The 19,746-nt window shown below is 36.0% G+C and overlaps 1 protein-coding gene across 1 annotated transcript in view; it reads right to left on the reverse strand.

Moving 5' to 3' along the window:
* Positions 1 to 19,746, reverse strand: part of LOC145667134 (uncharacterized) — a 408,945-nt gene that overhangs the window by 133,251 nt on the left and 255,948 nt on the right. The window contains exon 4 of the mRNA XM_081734875.1: positions 5,292 to 5,421. Within this exon, the coding sequence (XP_081591001.1) occupies positions 5,292 to 5,421 (130 nt within the window). The remainder of the gene's footprint in view (positions 1 to 5,291; positions 5,422 to 19,746) is intronic.

Genomic DNA, 19,746 nt, shown 5'->3' on the forward strand with positions numbered 1-19,746 from the left:
TTAACTTTCGGTTTCAACAGTTACCTAACTGGAGGACAAGGAATAACAAAACAGGGAGAAGCAGTTTTTCGGAATCAATTTACCGTTCAAAGAATAGAAGCATCTTCTCTCTTAACCCTCTATTCAAACCGGAAGTGGTACAAATTAACCACTCTGAGTTTTAACGTTCATTACTATAGGAGAAACGCAACAGTAGATAGCGAGAGACTGTGTCCTGCAATCAATTAAGCGTCCGAAAATACATTTCATCTCTACTGAAATCAGGAGTCAAAGAAATCCATTATAACTTTAACTTTCGGTTTCAACAGTTACCTAACTGGAGGACAAGGAATAACAAAACAGGGAGAAGCAGTTTTTCGGAATCAATTTACCGTTCAAAGAATAGAAGCATCTTCTCTCTTAACCCTCTATTCAAACCGGAAGTGGTACAAATTAACCACTCTGAGTTTTAACGTTCATTACTATAGGAGAAACGCAACAGTAGATAGCGAGAGACTGTGTCCTGCAATCAATTAAGCGTCCGAAAATACATTTCATCTCTACTGAAATCAGGAGTCAAAGAAATCCATTATAACTTTAACTTTCGGTTTCAACAGTTACCTAACTGGAGGACAAGGAATAACAAAACAGGGAGAAGCAGTTTTTCGGAATCAATTTACCGTTCAAAGAATAGAAGCATCTTCTCTCTTAACCCTCTATTCAAACCGGAAGTGGTACAAATTAACCACTCTGAGTTTTAACGTTCATTACTATAGGAGAAACGCAACAGTAGATAGCGAGAGACTGTGTCCTGCAATCAATTAAGCGTCCGAAAATACATTTCATCTCTACTGAAATCAGGAGTCAAAGAAATCCATTATAACTTTAACTTTCGGTTTCAACAGTTACCTAACTGGAGGACAAGGAATAACAAAACAGGGAGAAGCAGTTTTTCGGAATCAATTTACCGTTCAAAGAATAGAAGCATCTTCTCTCTTAACCCTCTATTCAAACCGGAAGTGGTACAAATTAACCACTCTGAGTTTTAACGTTCATTACTATAGGAGAAACGCAACAGTAGATAGCGAGAGACTGTGTCCTGCAATCAATTAAGCGTCCGAAAATACATTTCATCTCTACTGAAATCAGGAGTCAAAGAAATCCATTATAACTTTAACTTTCGGTTTCAACAGTTACCTAACTGGAGGACAAGGAATAACAAAACAGGGAGAAGCAGTTTTTCGGAATCAATTTACCGTTCAAAGAATAGAAGCATCTTCTCTCTTAACCCTCTATTCAAACCGGAAGTGGTACAAATTAACCACTCTGAGTTTTAACGTTCATTACTATAGGAGAAACGCAACAGTAGATAGCGAGAGACTGTGTCCTGCAATCAATTAAGCGTCCGAAAATACATTTCATCTCTACTGAAATCAGGAGTCAAAGAAATCCATTATAACTTTAACTTTCGGTTTCAACAGTTACCTAACTGGAGGACAAGGAATAACAAAACAGGGAGAAGCAGTTTTTCGGAATCAATTTACCGTTCAAAGAATAGAAGCATCTTCTCTCTTAACCCTCTATTCAAACCGGAAGTGGTACAAATTAACCACTCTGAGTTTTAACGTTCATTACTATAGGAGAAACGCAACAGTAGATAGCGAGAGACTGTGTCCTGCAATCAATTAAGCGTCCGAAAATACATTTCATCTCTACTGAAATCAGGAGTCAAAGAAATCCATTATAACTTTAACTTTCGGTTTCAACAGTTACCTAACTGGAGGACAAGGAATAACAAAACAGGGAGAAGCAGTTTTTCGGAATCAATTTACCGTTCAAAGAATAGAAGCATCTTCTCTCTTAACCCTCTATTCAAACCGGAAGTGGTACAAATTAACCACTCTGAGTTTTAACGTTCATTACTATAGGAGAAACGCGACAGTAGATAGCGAGAGACTGTGTCCTGCAATCAATTAAGCGTCCGAAAATACATTTCATCTCTACTGAAATCAGGAGTCAAAGAAATCCATTATAACTTTAACTTTCGGTTTCAACAGTTACCTAACTGGAGGACAAGGAATAACAAAACAGGGAGAAGCAGTTTTTCGGAATCAATTTACCGTTCAAAGAATAGAAGCATCTTCTCTCTTAACCCTCTATTCAAACCGGAAGTGGTACAAATTAACCACTCTGAGTTTTAACGTTCATTACTATAGGAGAAACGCAACAGTAGATAGCGAGAGACTGTGTCCTGCAATCAATTAAGCGTCCGAAAATACATTTCATCTCTACTGAAATCAGGAGTCAAAGAAATCCATTATAACTTTAACTTTCGGTTTCAACAGTTACCTAACTGGAGGACAAGGAATAACAAAACAGGGAGAAGCAGTTTTTCGGAATCAATTTACCGTTCAAAGAATAGAAGCATCTTCTCTCTTAACCCTCTATTCAAACCGGAAGTGGTACAAATTAACCACTCTGAGTTTTAACGTTCATTACTATAGGAGAAACGCAACAGTAGATAGCGAGAGACTGTGTCCTGCAATCAATTAAGCGTCCGAAAATACATTTCATCTCTACTGAAATCAGGAGTCAAAGAAATCCATTATAACTTTAACTTTCGGTTTCAACAGTTACCTAACTGGAGGACAAGGAATAACAAAACAGGGAGAAGCAGTTTTTCGGAATCAATTTACCGTTCAAAGAATAGAAGCATCTTCTCTCTTAACCCTCTATTCAAACCGGAAGTGGTACAAATTAACCACTCTGAGTTTTAACGTTCATTACTATAGGAGAAACGCGACAGTAGATAGCGAGAGACTGTGTCCTGCAATCAATTAAGCGTCCGAAAATACATTTCATCTCTACTGAAATCAGGAGTCAAAGAAATCCATTATAACTTTAACTTTCGGTTTCAACAGTTACCTAACTGGAGGACAAGGAATAACAAAACAGGGAGAAGCAGTTTTTCGGAATCAATTTACCGTTCAAAGAATAGAAGCATCTTCTCTCTTAACCCTCTATTCAAACCGGAAGTGGTACAAATTAACCACTCTGAGTTTTAACGTTCATTACTATAGGAGAAACGCAACAGTAGATAGCGAGAGACTGTGTCCTGCAATCAATTAAGCGTCCGAAAATACATTTCATCTCTACTGAAATCAGGAGTCAAAGAAATCCATTATAACTTTAACTTTCGGTTTCAACAGTTACCTAACTGGAGGACAAGGAATAACAAAACAGGGAGAAGCAGTTTTTCGGAATCAATTTACCGTTCAAAGAATAGAAGCATCTTCTCTCTTAACCCTCTATTCAAACCGGAAGTGGTACAAATTAACCACTCTGAGTTTTAACGTTCATTACTATAGGAGAAACGCAACAGTAGATAGCGAGAGACTGTGTCCTGCAATCAATTAAGCGTCCGAAAATACATTTCATCTCTACTGAAATCAGGAGTCAAAGAAATCCATTATAACTTTAACTTTCGGTTTCAACAGTTACCTAACTGGAGGACAAGGAATAACAAAACAGGGAGAAGCAGTTTTTCGGAATCAATTTACCGTTCAAAGAATAGAAGCATCTTCTCTCTTAACCCTCTATTCAAACCGGAAGTGGTACAAATTAACCACTCTGAGTTTTAACGTTCATTACTATAGGAGAAACGCAACAGTAGATAGCGAGAGACTGTGTCCTGCAATCAATTAAGCGTCCGAAAATACATTTCATCTCTACTGAAATCAGGAGTCAAAGAAATCCATTATAACTTTAACTTTCGGTTTCAACAGTTACCTAACTGGAGGACAAGGAATAACAAAACAGGGAGAAGCAGTTTTTCGGAATCAATTTACCGTTCAAAGAATAGAAGCATCTTCTCTCTTAACCCTCTATTCAAACCGGAAGTGGTACAAATTAACCACTCTGAGTTTTAACGTTCATTACTATAGGAGAAACGCGACAGTAGATAGCGAGAGACTGTGTCCTGCAATCAATTAAGCGTCCGAAAATACATTTCATCTCTACTGAAATCAGGAGTCAAAGAAATCCATTATAACTTTAACTTTCGGTTTCAACAGTTACCTAACTGGAGGACAAGGAATAACAAAACAGGGAGAAGCAGTTTTTCGGAATCAATTTACCGTTCAAAGAATAGAAGCATCTTCTCTCTTAACCCTCTATTCAAACCGGAAGTGGTACAAATTAACCACTCTGAGTTTTAACGTTCATTACTATAGGAGAAACGCAACAGTAGATAGCGAGAGACTGTGTCCTGCAATCAATTAAGCGTCCGAAAATACATTTCATCTCTACTGAAATCAGGAGTCAAAGAAATCCATTATAACTTTAACTTTCGGTTTCAACAGTTACCTAACTGGAGGACAAGGAATAACAAAACAGGGAGAAGCAGTTTTTCGGAATCAATTTACCGTTCAAAGAATAGAAGCATCTTCTCTCTTAACCCTCTATTCAAACCGGAAGTCGCAGCAATCAACTGGTTCTGCGTTGAACGATGATCGGTATTGAAAATGAAATGAAATCTTTTTATGTTTTACGTCCCACGCTTATGCCGGTTAGGCTAAAGGATACGGTGATTATCAGAAATGAATGAAATGGTGGAATGAAGAAAGTGGGAGGAAACGGGAGAACTCCGAGAAAACCCACGAGCACGGTGTCTGTCCACCACAAAGTCCACAAGGCGCGAATTGATCGCTATTGAGTATAACTAGCAGGAACAGTTTAATGGAATAAAATATATCCCATCTGTATTTTAAACTCTTTACTACGAACAGAAATGGTAAAAATATACTATAACCTCATACGAAGCACGTGGTGTACACGTGACACTGTTATTTGCTTTAAATATGAACCTCCCGGAGTATTTTAATAAAAGTCAATGTTAGACCAGAATGGGACATTGTTTTAAGAGAAAAATTAAAACTGAATTAATCTTTACATAATTTACGTTTACATATTTTTTTATTTTATGGGCTAAATGAAACAGAATGTTATCATTGGTAGACAAAGAATAATCAAGTGTTTGAACATTATACTTCAAATGACAGAATTACACAGAAAATCAGAAGTGAAATGGCAAACCGTGCGCATGATGTTTAGAAACTAAATAGGATAACTAAAATTTCTTCAGATCTTCATGGTTTAGGAAATTTTTGCAAACATACATTGTTTTCACATTATAAGGCGTATTTCAGTCCACGTATTAACTTTCTACATATCAGATGTATAAACCGAGAGTAGCATCCCGATTTACCATTTCACAACATGACCAACTATTGTGAAGAAAATTGTAAGAGTACCTGCAGTTCCCGGATAAGGCTGGGAGTAGTCTCTGTCGGGGCTGGTGTAAAGCTTTCCACTGGGCTCCTCCCCCGGCTGAAGATACGCTTTGGAATCCTGGGGGTCACTGTACGCTTCAATCACCTCCACCTGCAACACAGGGATTCGCTTTCATGTACTAAGCATTTCAGCATTCAACCAACAAAATAAAATCAACCAACAAAAAATGATTGAGAAATATTAGCTTATTATTATCACTTACGAGGGGAAGATATCCAAAGATCAGGTATAACAATTCAGTTGAACAAAGTTATGGAGTGGCGTGAGTTTAAATTCTCATAAGTACATTTTAACAAAATAAGAAAAACAAGCGGAAAATCGATACTGCACGACGATAATCCCACTTAGAAAGGCGAGACTGATAATGAAATCAGATCTTCATTACGGTAGCAACACGACTAATCAGAATAGCGTTAATGAGACAGAGTCTAAAATTGTCACTAAGTCTTAAATGTTCACTCCTGCTTAACTAAAATATATCTTATTCAACAGCTGACATTGAGCTTCACAAAACTTGCTTCAGGGTAAATTCTCATGTGCAATTTTTGAGAAAGTAAAAACACGAACTTTTTGGCGCCAAACACAATCCTAGTTGACAATAATAATTTTATGTTGCTGGGAAAGTACTTTTGTATGTGTTGTATATGTAACAAAATAATCTTCAGAAGCAGATTTTTCCTCAGGATGACAGACATTGTTTACGTATAAAAGTATTGAAACTGAGGAAAAATAGACGAAAGCAACAACAGGTGGTCGGATCATTTAAGAAGTAGTAGCGTACAATATACAGCAAAATACTATTATAACGAAATATTGGGGACTTCCACAATTGATCTCTCACGTAGTGACATATTGTTCTAGTGAAGTAAATTAATTTCCATGAACTCAGCAGTTGTTACATCCATTGCAGGATCAACATTGCTTCAACATTAACTTAGAAATAAAAAGAGCTTAATATTTATTAGATGACAGGAAAATTACGACATAATATCTTTATTCTATATCTCTGCCCTTTCTATAACATAGTTTTCTATACGAATCGTACTCCATAATTACACTATTCTTGGTATACACAACAATCTCCATCTTCATAATCTATCTTTATAATCTCTACCAATATAACTAGCTCTCATCTATTCTGACTATTTGCACATGCTATATCTCTGTTACTCCGTAACAGCTGGGGTCTTATTTGTAAGCACTTCGTGCCTTGTTGTTATATTCTACAGAAACCTTGAGGGAAATCAGATAAAGATATGAAAGGAAAATAAACTCTGCTCAAGACAATAAAGAGGATCACGCAAGACTCATTCATCAATGAAGAATGTATGCTGGTAATTGAAGCTGTTAAGTATTCCATGTAACGGGTATGCATGTCACCGTTATATCTGAAGATGTTAAAGCATTTACTTTATTAACGAACTCGCCTGAGACAATCGTTATAGCTGTCTATTGCGAGAAACAGAATATAAAAATCCACTTCCGTTCAAGAGTTATCGTGCGGAATAACGGACGTACTAGCATTACAATCTTATAAGGCGCACTAGCGTTAAACGTTAAAGTAGATATTTTCATGAATTATGGATGTGCTAGGAGACAGACATTAACTGGTGAGAAGTCTTAAGTCCTCCAATCACACTAATTTATTAAGTACCTTCAAACACTCCAGAGTCTGCCTGACCCCTGCGTGTTGGTTGAGTACCAAAACAAATAAGCATGAGCAGGGTTCAAAACTGCTGCGTAAAACAAAGAGCTTAAGTAGAACAGTGCACAAAAGCTTCTTAAACTTCGGAAATGATGACATCGTCCTTATGATAATTCAAGTTAAGCTGTTTGCATCCAGATATTTTATGAAGCTACTTTCCTTGTACGGCATGATTTAACGATCTATACATCATGTCAAATAGCAATTCAAGTATAACTCCCGGAAATAAAAGTGAGATGGAAACACTGGTATTTAATACCGTACTTTTAAAATGTAAGATTACTGCAAGCCATTAGATCACGTGTGATTTCGCCACCTCATCCAATAAAAGTTTCCAAGTGACAGAAAGAGACGACATAATCGTTTTTAGATAACCCTTTGTGTGCCATTGGTTACGTCATGGTAAAAAAAAAAATGTTTTTTTTCTATTTTCCGAATTTCCTGCTTTTACACGGTGAAGTTACGTTGAAGCACTCATTACTGCATCTACCTGCTGTACACAAATGCAATTAACTTTTACCTAGACCAGTAAGAGAAACTACGTAGGAAAGCAATAACGAATAATTATAAACGATTATATTCAATATACGAATAGTGTTTAAGTATAATCTGAATTAGGTATATGCCAAAAATTCTTACTCCACAATAACACTTTCATGCTTGGTCCTCAAAGTCTTAAATTTTTAAAAGGAACCCAAAATGAAAGCCGAGTCAGCTAAACAGAAAAAGACATCTGCAACTGGCGCAAGTTTGCAATGAAAAACTAATTGTTAAGTTACATAATTCTCGACGTAGGCTAAGCTATAGTCTCTTATCCATACTGTGCAAAGAAAACATTTGTTTGTCACACGCAATATTTCTGCATTAATAATGACAGCCTCACTGAGAATAGACCCAATACCATGCATAACAAATCTCGCGACTATTTGGCAGTTCACTACTCGCACGGGAAATCATAAATTTCCAGACACTCTGTAGTATAGCTGTTGTTAAATTGTATTACACCAGCAGTTGTAATAACAATACAACTGACTGCAATGATTATTACGTCACTGGAGTTCGAAGCGCAGATTGCATGTGGAAAGCATTTTCTCTTATTTTTTGGGTCAGAATCAAAATGGAGTTGGCTGTAATCTGTCGTTTCAACGGTACAGACAGTGTTTCTGCGGGAAAGAGATGGAATTTATCTAAGCACAAGAGAAGCACGCAATTGAGGTCCCAGTTAATTACATGATCACAATAATTAACCTCATAAAAATTGAAGTTAACCTAAAAAAAAGAAAGAAAAATATCTAGATTTCACTCGGTTACATAATAATGCTGTGGTTATGACGATGGAACGACACGAGCCAACTTCTGTCACAACGATATTAGGCCATAACCGAAAATTGAGCTTTCATAACTACAGTTTACATATATGGAATTATGTTTTGCTCCACAAATTAAGTCTCCTCGTTAAAAAATGCAGTGTTGTACTTCCATCTCAAAAAACAAACTAGAATGCCCATTGTTATAAATAAATTCATATAAATTCAAATACAGTCGAAAGCATATCCCATGATTATAATGTTACTCGCAGAGGAAGAATAAAATTTGATAAATGTATAATCTATAGTTTGAATATTACAGAAATTTCTTCCCTTTCCCTATTAACAGCGGAGATTTCTACAGCACTGAAACACGTATTCCACTAATTTTAATTAACAGTGTACGTATATAAATATTAACAGTATATATAGCCTATTACGAATTTCTTACCTCAAACTTAAGCAGATACATTCGATTCTATACTTTATGAATATAAAATAGGAAACTACGAAATTATAGGAAATGCCCTATATCCTTCGTTACATGTGGAATTTTCGAAAACTTCGACACACGACGTCCCCAAACTCAAGAATTCGTGAGATACCTTATTCTTGCCAAAAATTGAACCTTTAACCCTACTCCCTTACTATGCCTATTTCAAGAAATGATTTCTTACCCCTTGCTTCCGTAACAAAAGAAGTATTCTCTCTCAATTTCACGTTTGTAAGTTTAGTAGTTTGCCCTAGGAATTAACGAGCGAGTCATTTTTAACACCCTATATTAATAGTACACAAAGAAAAAGTATGGCCATACGTGAAAACAGTGGCCGTAGGTTACATGCGTAAATCGTGTAGTATAACTCTATGCAACAAACTACAGCAAACGTATAATTAAAAACGTGTGTTTTATAATACTTTCCGTATAACTTCTATTTATACGTATGTACTTTCCGTATGAAAGAAAGGGCGGTCAGGATCTCACATACAGATGGAATTATATAACATAGAGCTGGCGTATATAATATACGCATACGTATGCAATATACGGAAGACTGTCAGATGTCAGACATCCTCCAACGGCATGATAAAACATCTAATCGGAAAAAGGATAATCTATGCTCCGTACAGATTTCTGTATTATACTTATGGATTCCGTATATTTGTATAATATACTGTATAATATACTGCTGTCCTGATAACGGATTTTTCTCATTGTACGAATAAGGCAAATTCACTTTGAAAAAAGTAATTTTCAGATCCTGTTCAAATGGATATTGCTACGCCACAGGGCATAATCGCTGGCAGACTTTGGAACAGAATATAACAAATTGTTACATTATCAAAGGAGACAGCAATGATGAGAAATGAATGAAATAGTGAAATGAACAAAGTGGGAGGAAACGGGAGAACCCCGAGAAAACCCACGCACATGGTGTCTGTCCACTACAAAGTTCACTTGCCGTGAGCTGGGATCGAACCAGAGACCCCATATACCAGAGGTAAACGCTCTACCTCTGAGACACGGCGGCCCCCAAAAGTGAAATGACTTTTAGCCGACAGGTAAAATATATTTTGAAAGTAAAGTAGTGACAAGGAAAATGTTGTCCTATTTCACAACGAATTACAACAAATACTATGCTTTCTGAATGGTTGGTCATGTTTTGTATCCAAGAGAGGCAGCTGCAGTGATATTGTGGTAAAGGCGAAACGAAACATATCCTTCCCAACAGCTGTATTTCGTTTCCCCAATAACTGCAGAATCAGTTAGCCAATTTGAAAACAGTTCTAGGCAATTGTACAGAAGTATTTTCCGTCAAAAAAAAAAAAATCAGACACTTTATTATGACGTTTGAAGTTACGGTACGAAGATATTTTTGTTTCCGACTGTACAAATGACTGAATCAAGGAGAAAACATAATAAGAGCTTCTACACATCCAGTTCTTCAAATATAAGTTTAACCAATGACCACACGCAAAAGTCTATCAACATTATGTTGTGTAACTGTTATGAGTCTTTTAGTCTGTTGTTTGAATGTAAGAGATCGTTAAGGGCTGCTGTTAATGCTTAATCCTGGCAATTACGTTGACTGCGTTTTCAAAATGGCCTATGAAAACAAGACGGCCATAACAGCAGGAAATAAACACTCCTGAAAGCCATATGTGAGAGTTTTAATGTAAAATGAGAACAACATAGCAATCGAAGTTATTTCAAAAAGCTTTCCGAAACACTGCATCATCTCTTCTTCAAAGCTTTCACTAATTCGAAGGGGATGCATTAAAGGCTAGGATTAGATATGCGATATTTAGGAGTTTGTGATGTTGAAAAACTTTGTGTGTTTCATTCTAGGGTATAGATGTTATAAAAATATTAGCAAATCCTTAATAAAAATCTCCGTGGACGATAAATGACAATCTATGCCATTTAACATGTTGGAACGCAAAGAAAACGTCGAAGCAACAAGCAACTGCATAATTTAGTGAATGCTTTTTGAAATATTGTGCTTCTTTCTCTACAGTAATCAGAGTTTCTTCCAAACATGTTTTTGGGGGACAGTACCCCCCGGACGAGACCAAAATAATACGTCCATAATATAATAATAAATAGAATAGTACGAGCAGTGCCCCCCCTGGAACATTGTTTCTGAAAGAAACACTGATAGTAGCCACGAAACAAAGTGGCATACTTTGCATCTTGGATACTATTACAATAAATATCATTTAATAAATAAAGAACAAGAAAATTACCGGCATATTGATAATTTGCTTCGTTAGTTTGGTTTACAAATCATGTTGCCAGTAACTCTTTGACGGAGTTTGTCGTTCATAAAATTACACTTGCTTCTACAACCTAAAATAGGCGTTACCAAACAGTGTGCCGAAAAAATTAAGGATATTACGAAATATAATGTACGCTTCATAGAAAACTTTATTTATATCTTTCCAAACGGTAAGAATGGCTATTTTTGATTATTTCTGGAGGGGGAGACCCTATTCTATACCAACATCTATTCTGATTCTTCGGCCATCCTGAAATATACATTTTAATTCTCCCAGGGTTTAATATAATCGGACAGTTGTAGTTCCTCAATTAATGTTTCTTTCTGGTCAAAAGTACAAAATAATTCGACACTAGTTATGAAAAAGCAGTTACACTTTTAACAGATGTGCCGTAGGATTTTATATTACACAGTGTGCAGAGAACTTTTTTAAAATAATAAAAAGCGATGAGCACTTTAAGTCACAAGTAGGAATGAATGGGAAATAATGAAATCAGTGTTTACCATCAATAATAATAATAATAATAATAATAATAATAATAATAATAATAATAATAATACCTACGCTTCCATTCTGGTATTCGCTCAGAGTGGATAGTTTCATGCAGTCAAGCGTGGGACGGAAAAGAGTCCCTCACAATTTGTCAACCCTTTCTAGAGCTAAGACAAATAAAATTACAATTACATATCATTCTTGTGTTTATTTCCTTCCCATTCCCAATTTTCTGGAAGCAAACCTGCCAGAGTGACTGGCGTGGAAGAATTAAGGAAATGCTCAGTGAGTAGTCAATAAATAGAGTGGAATATACGATCTCTCGGTTACAAGATCAACCTACGCCACTGTGTCGTTGACAGAACTTGTTTGACAGATGTCTTGTAGTTGGTTGAATTAATGCAGATAATGTTGGCCAACGCTAAAATCGAAAATGGCGAAATGAAGCCGCAATGCGGATTATTCGAACAAGTTAAAATGTTGCTCTTAGAATGTTTGACATGATACTAACAGCCATGTACATCTACGCACACATGTGTATATAGATGTGTGAGGGTCCATGTGTGTGTCCCAACTCCCTTGTAACAACATGTAGATCAAACAGCTCTGGAGCAGACGCTGATCGAACCAAGCGTGTTTGAATTCGACGATGTGGGCTCAAACTCAGGGAGCGGGAGTGGAAGGGAAGGGAAGGGAAGGGACGTCCATTACAGAGGTGCGGGTATGAAGTAAACTTTGCTAATTCGCTTGGTGGAGGGGAGCCGTATGCTCTCGGACACTTGAAAAGAGATTTCGTTGACAATACCTTTACATTAATAGTTCAGGTGAAATTCAGGAAACGAAATCAAACTACACGCTTGTAAGCATATGAAGATAAAACTTAAAAGCTATCACTGATTACGGAATGATACGTGTAATGAAGAACAACGCATAAAACGCCCTTTCGATCACCCATTGATATCATTATCATCTCCTCCTGATCAGACCGAGTTATAAATATAACAGCTTTTCATGTCATGCTAGTATTGGGCTTCTTTGATATTCATATTTCTGGTGAAATGGTGAATTCCTTTCTTTTAAAAAAATATTAAAACTTTAACACTACAAACCTCTGATGATCTAGTGACTGGCATGTGAGCATTTTGTGCACGTGGACCCGGGTTCGATTCCCGGTGAAAGAGCACAAAAAAATTCATTTTTACAATCATTCACTTTTATTAAGCATCAGTCTCATTTAGCCTAAAGAACACTCATGAGACGTTGAAGTAAAATATTTCATTTTAACACTCCGATGTTCAGAGGTGGAACAAAACGTACGATTTTGAAACAGAAATAGTTAAATATTTAATACGTCTGCTACAATTGGAATGAAGTACCGGATTTGATCCAGTCCCAGAAAGAGTATTTCTGAGCGATCACCGCAGCAAGTCAGCTTTTCTATCAATGTTACCATCCCGCTATTCATTTGGTTGCGAAAGCAGAATGCTCACTACTATTACTTAGGATAGACGTTTACAGCAAGGTCCCAACAGAACATCGGCAGAAACTCAGAAAAATAAGAAACAAGAACTGAAACAAGAGAAAGAACAGATATTAATTTTTACTTTTACAGAGAAATATGAGTTATGAATTACTGATATAGTAGTTGCGTTTGCAACATTAAAAACCTAAGAACTCAAAAGTATTCAAAAAGGATAACATAAGGCCACAAACTGTTTACAATTTGTATTTGAAATTACACTGAAGATTGGTAAAACGCAGAGCACAAAACAATAAATTATTTTCTTCTACTTTTTTCCCGTTAAAAAGCAATGGATAACATTTACGTAATTACCACGTGAATAATTCAAAAGTTTCAGCAGCAGAAGTGAAGTGGATTTGGTGTTGCGTTGCTACGGTTTCCATATTAATTTTGCAGGACAGAAGGATTTTTGTGAATGGATTTTCTCGTAATTAAATGAAACGCTAACGATCTATGCGTTAATGTTATAAAATAAGGTTGGCATTAGTCTTTCTCTTCTGCCTCACAAATGGAAGAATATTTATCAGATACTCGTCTTGTTTTTGTTTGTTTCTTTATCAAAATACTGTATGGATTCATAAAGCGAACGTTAATTCCGTTAACAAAAAAGAAAGAAAAAAGAAAGAAAAGAAAGAAAAAAAGAAAAGTATCCATTTTCGTTAGTGCGTTTCCCTTTGATATCAGGAAGTGCTAGATTTAGTTAAAGGTAAGAACCTGCCTCCATTAGCCTCATAAGCCTATGAGGTGTATGTGTAATTTATCAAAGACAAGTAATGTTGAACAAAGTTGAAATTTTCAGTAGATGAATATCATTTCCCATTGCTATACCAAAACTCCACTAGGAAATACTTTGTCATTGTTTGTATCCAAGTGGCTAAAGTCTGTGGTATCTGTACATGCGGTCCTGGGTTCAATTTCGGTGAAGTTCTTATCTGAGAGAGAAACCCGATTAGTGACTTAAACTCTCCTTCAAAGAGTAGGTCCCGTCTTATATAGCTTATGTTGTAATCAATTAACCAACAATTTGGAATATTTTATTTTTTACTTTAACGTATCATGATTATGGAGCGAGGCTAATGGAACCGGTGATGATGAGATGGATGACAATGTGGAGTGACGAAAGTGGAAGCTAGCAGTAACGTACGAAGGAATTTATTTCGGGAAGGTTCCAAATTAAATGAGGATACTTTATATTAAAATTCCTAAAATTGCCCCTAAAATTACGCTAAATTTACACAAAAGTCGAAATTTCGGGAGGGGTCCGGACCCCTGGACCCACCCCCTACGTACCAGAAACCCCAAACGTCGGAGGTGAGCGCTCTACCCCTGAGCCACCGAGAGAACATTTTCTAAGATGCAATTAGCAATATTTTCACTACTCAGGTATGCCCCATAAATTCAATTTGAAATGACAACACCACATTTTTAGGTTTGCGTGTGATTCTCCATCTTTAGAAGAAGTTAAATGCTCTTTGATTATATTGAAAAATAAATCCACAAAAGTGATTTTACCCACTGCTGTCATTTAAAATAACAAGGTTTCTGTTACATAACATTGAGCTCACAAGCCAGTTATGTTTTAGGAATCTGCAGACTTTCCCATGGGCTTACTTTCATAGGATATTGAAACTTCGTGTATCATAGCTATTGTATCTGTTGCATTTTTACATAGATGAGGTAATGCCAAATAACGAGCTTTGAAGTAAAATTATACGAAATTGGTGAGTGTAAGAAAGAGACCGAGAAGTCATGAGATCATTGACTGCATGACTTGTTACAGAGATTTGTCCCGTGGGAAGAAGACAATCAAAATGAGGAGAGTGCATTGACGCATTGTTCTGCTGCATATATCTATATGCGCATGGCAAATGAATTAAATTTTAAAATGCTTTCTGTTCATAGTGAAAACGCTGAATGCTTTCTGTTCAATTTGTTCCATGATATAGATATTAGTCACCACCTATCGGAGCGACAAATCAGAAAATGGTCAAAAAGTGACGTCATATGTTTGCCTTTGCCATTCTCGGATAGATTTAACTCATAAAATTGAAATTTTCTTGCCTGTACAACTATACTTAATCACGTTTCACCATCTCGTATAAATATGTTAAAAATATATTGAAAAGTCGTGCATTGACGACCGAGCTTTAACTCTATTGGCTGAAGGAAGGGAGTAGACAATCAGGCTTTTGGTTACGTGGAGAAAGGCGATTGTTTCTTCCAGAAAGAGCCCCCTTCACTCCGAAAGTATCCTTATAAGAAATGCATGTTAACTATCACACTAGAAACGCCTCGCAAATAGTTTCATTACAATAGTAAATTATCAAAGAAACATAGATAATTTAGAGAAACAAATTCTACGTTATGTAAGTCAGAAACAGGTATCTAATATGAAGAGCTTATTTCCAAAAGAATTTTTTTTTATATTTTATTTTTTTATTTGTTTATTGCAAAATTCATGCTTCAACGGTTTCTGAAACTTTGGGATAAGCTCTAACAGAGTCTATGCAAACGGGAACGTTTTTGGTAGAAATCACAATCTAAAGTTAGTTGTTTCTACTACGTCTACCTCCTTCGTTCACTTCGGTTTTCTTCTAATTCAAAAGGAAACCTAGCAAAGAGTTTGTCCTATTTGAATTAAGAGATTGTTTCTTCAAAATAGCATATTTTGAGAAGCTGTTTCAAACTTTTCCCCTTCTACTGTAAAATTATCAATTGTGGAAGTTTTCCTTTTGAAAATAACCTCCTCACAGTAATACTTCTTGATTCGAGTGATCAGTATTCAGTGTTACGTGATATTTGCAGAGTTAATTTTGTTAGGTCAATGATCCAAGTGCAGAGCAGCTTTTCATTGATGTCTGTTAGGCAGAGAGAAATATCTTCACACATAGGAGTTCTGTACAGCTCAGTCTAAGGAATAGAAATGTTCATTACAAGTGCATTTATGACACTTGAATGTTCTTTCGGAAATCATGGAACAGAAAATGCGTCTAAACGAATACGTACTATTTGCAAATGCTATATTAATTTATAGACACATCGCCAACATTACTAATAAAATACAGTATTTTACACAGCGATGGTGGTCTCAAGATTTCAAGTACAAAAAAAGAGAAAAAAAAACCTTGCGAAAGTTTACGGATTGTTAAAAAAGAAAAAAATGTTTGTAATTCAATTGTTTAAGCAGTTTGGTTTACAAAAGTTCCTTTCTGTCTATCCTGTATGTCCGTCTGTCCATCCAAGAGATAAATTATCTGAAGAATTAATTAATCGATCATCATGAATGTTGTGCAGGTTGTAGAGCGGCAAATTAAGGAATGGACTTCAAACGAGAATTACTAGACATCAATCATTTTCGGTTGAGTTGATTTTGAGTTTAACGTCCCTTTCAGCAGAGAAGCTATATGAGACGGGACCTATTGATTAACGTGTAATCCAAACCACATGAGCTCACGCCGGGAATCGAACCCGTGTCTCCCACGCTAAAAACGCGCACGCTAACCACTTAGCCACGAAGAAGCTCGTAATCATTTTATGTTTTAACAATCGCTAAGAGTAAAAACGGCAATCGATAGTGAGACTCTGTTTTCTGCAATCAATAAAGCGTCCATCTCCTCTCTAATATCTCTACTAAAACCAGAAGTGGGAGAAATGTACTACGACTTCCGGTTTCAATATTAATTCACAAAATTTGACGCCATACAAACCAAACTTTTTCACGTGATGTACACGTCACACTCATACTTGTATTTAAATAAATCAATCTTATGGACAATATAGACTGTACACACAGGTCATCTACAAAACTTAACCGATGTTGACTAAACTTAGTACACTGATAGAACTTGTATTCCTTAGTATGTATCTGATATATTTTCCTCTGCAGATCTTTGGTTTCCAATTTGGGTTTCGGACTTAGTCACAATTTTGAAAAAAAAAATACTAATTACTAATTAGAAGAAGAATTATGGAAAATTTTACATTATATGAAACTGTTAAATGTTAAATTAAGCTTAAATAGTAATAAATATTCTTCCATTATTGGCAGGTCATTTGCTGCAACTGAGAAGCTTTCATAGTCCACGGTCTTTCTTTGATCTTCATGGTCTTCCGTACGATTTCTCTCTTTTGAAATGACGAAGCTTTTGGAATGTGAGTATGGAGAAGAATGGAGCAAATTAGCTGAGTCGAGGGGAAAACGAATGAGAGGGTGTTAGAAATGGTGAGGGAGAAAACAACAATTTTAGATATTATTAAGAAGAGGAAGAGAAACTGGTTGGTACATTGACTAAGAAGGAACTTTATCATGAGGGACGTGGATAGAGGGTATGGTGGAAGGAAAGAGAGGGAGAGGGCGAAGGAGACTACAATTAATGGACGATATCAAAACAGCTTAGATACAAATCCATAAAATGTTAAGTAAAAGCAATATATAAGTAAGGTTTACCAATATCAATCAACGAGGAGTTTCTTCCGCAGTTGACAAACTCTTTCCTAGTCTCAATAACGTTAGCAAGAGGAAATTATATTACTAAAATATTACAAAGAAGTCAAACTTTTCAGTTAAAATGTCTTTAGTGATCATACTGCTGGAAATCACGTGATTTTTATTTAATTCATGCGGATATAACTTTTAGAAGTAAACAACTACTTCTAACGAACATTTTATCCTCGGAAAAGAAACTTTGGAACGTGGTAATTCCACTTCATTTGTTCCAAGCATTTGTTCGCCTATATTTTTGTTTTCGACGGAGGTAGTTATATTGTATATATTACATAAAAACAGAAACAGAAGTTTGAAAAGTAGAAGTTAAAATTGAATTTGACTGGGAACCAATCAACGTCTCCATCTCAGTCACAGCCAATGAAATTAACAAGCAATTCTTCAACGTCCAACTTGTTCAACGGAAGCCAACTTCTCAAACTGTTTTCCTCTGAGACGAAAGAAATTGAATAACGCTGCTATTCCTATCCATCCGGTGAACCCTGCTTCTTTTTCTTATTGAAACCATTCGAAAGACGCGTTCAATTTAAGACATTTTTTTGCCTTCGGTTGAAATAAAACAGAAAGCAGAAGGTAACGTTCAGGTTTGTTAGAAACATGTCACTGATACGGCTTGTTTTACAAATTGCTCCAATTAAGTCAAAAGCAACAAGAAAGAAAAGTACGGGAAATAAGGAAACAACGAATGACGTCAGAAGGCAGATGTTCTAATGCCATCTAATTTGGGTTTCGCTAGATGCTGGGTTTATTTATCTGGTATTTTGCTTCAATCAGTTTTATATTAAGTCAATAAATACAATTTAAAAAAAATATTTCTGTTAGAATTTCCTTTACATGTGATTTGTGTTCTATATTTAAATATATAAATGACAGTGACTTTATAACTTATGAACTACCCGACCGATCTCGACCAAATTTTCCACATAGATGAGCTTCGGGCCTGGGGTTCTTATCATTTCACTTTGACGGTACAACGTACCGAAGGGCGAGGGGGAAATACATCTATAAAAATAAATAAAACTTAATAATTCTTGAACCACGCAACCGATCTCGATCAAATTTACCATATAGATGAGGTTCAGACCTGGGAAATTTTTTTATCATTTTACTTTGAGGGTACAACTTACGGGAAAGGAAGGGAGAAAGATTTGAAAATGATCAAAAATGATTAATGTTAGTGTCGAAACCATACTTTTCGGGCTTGCTGAGATGAACAGTGACACAATGCCATTTAAAACTAAATTCAACCCTTTAAGTCCAAAAGGAAACGCATACTTCCCGTGTGAAGAACGAGTATTGTGCTATTATTAATATATTAACTTATTGTGACGAAGAAATCCTTTGCGCTGGAAGTGCTTTTATAATTATAACTATAAATGCGGAGCTTATGTTTTTGTATGTAATGAAACTAAATAATTACACAAATAGGTCGTATTGTTTATTATAATAATAATTACCGTTCCCGCTCGCCTAGTGGATAGGGCGTACACATTTAGTGCACATAGTCCCAAGTTTCGATTTCTAGTGAAAAAGAACAACAAAATTTTAACGCATTACAGTGGATCAGGTTCCAGTTTAAACCGTAGGTTCATGTATCAAAAAGCCTCACTCCTGAAAACGAACGCTAAACTCCAATAAACAGCAAAAACATGAATAATAATAGTTATACAGAATGCTATAATGTAAAGCTGGTGATTGTACTGGGGAGTCTCGTTGTAGAATAAAAGAATATGATATGAAACGTGAGTTTTATTCGTATGAAAGTTGTGTTAGCCTTGTTGATTGGTTGCACATCCTGAGAAGCTGATAAAATTCTCAATTATAGAATTGTTTATTGCCAGAAATCCTACGACGCCTTCCCCGCTTGTCTAGTGGCTAGCGCGTGTGCCTTTGGCCCAGATTGTCCCTGATTCGATTTCCGGTAGGAGAGCAGAAAAAATTTTACAATCATTCATTATCATTAATGATTTGTTTGCTTTAGCGTAAAACAAGAAATGACTGACGAGTTTTGAACTGAAATTTAAAAGTAGAATAAGCAGTATGAAATTGGCCACCAAATGTATCTTGTGAATATCTCATTTTGTGTTTCGAAACAAGTGATTTTTCT

Source organism: Thermobia domestica, chromosome 12 (genome assembly GCF_964235325.1).
Source record: "Thermobia domestica chromosome 12, izTheDome1.hap1.1, whole genome shotgun sequence".
NCBI lineage: Eukaryota > Metazoa > Arthropoda > Insecta > Zygentoma > Lepismatidae > Thermobia > Thermobia domestica.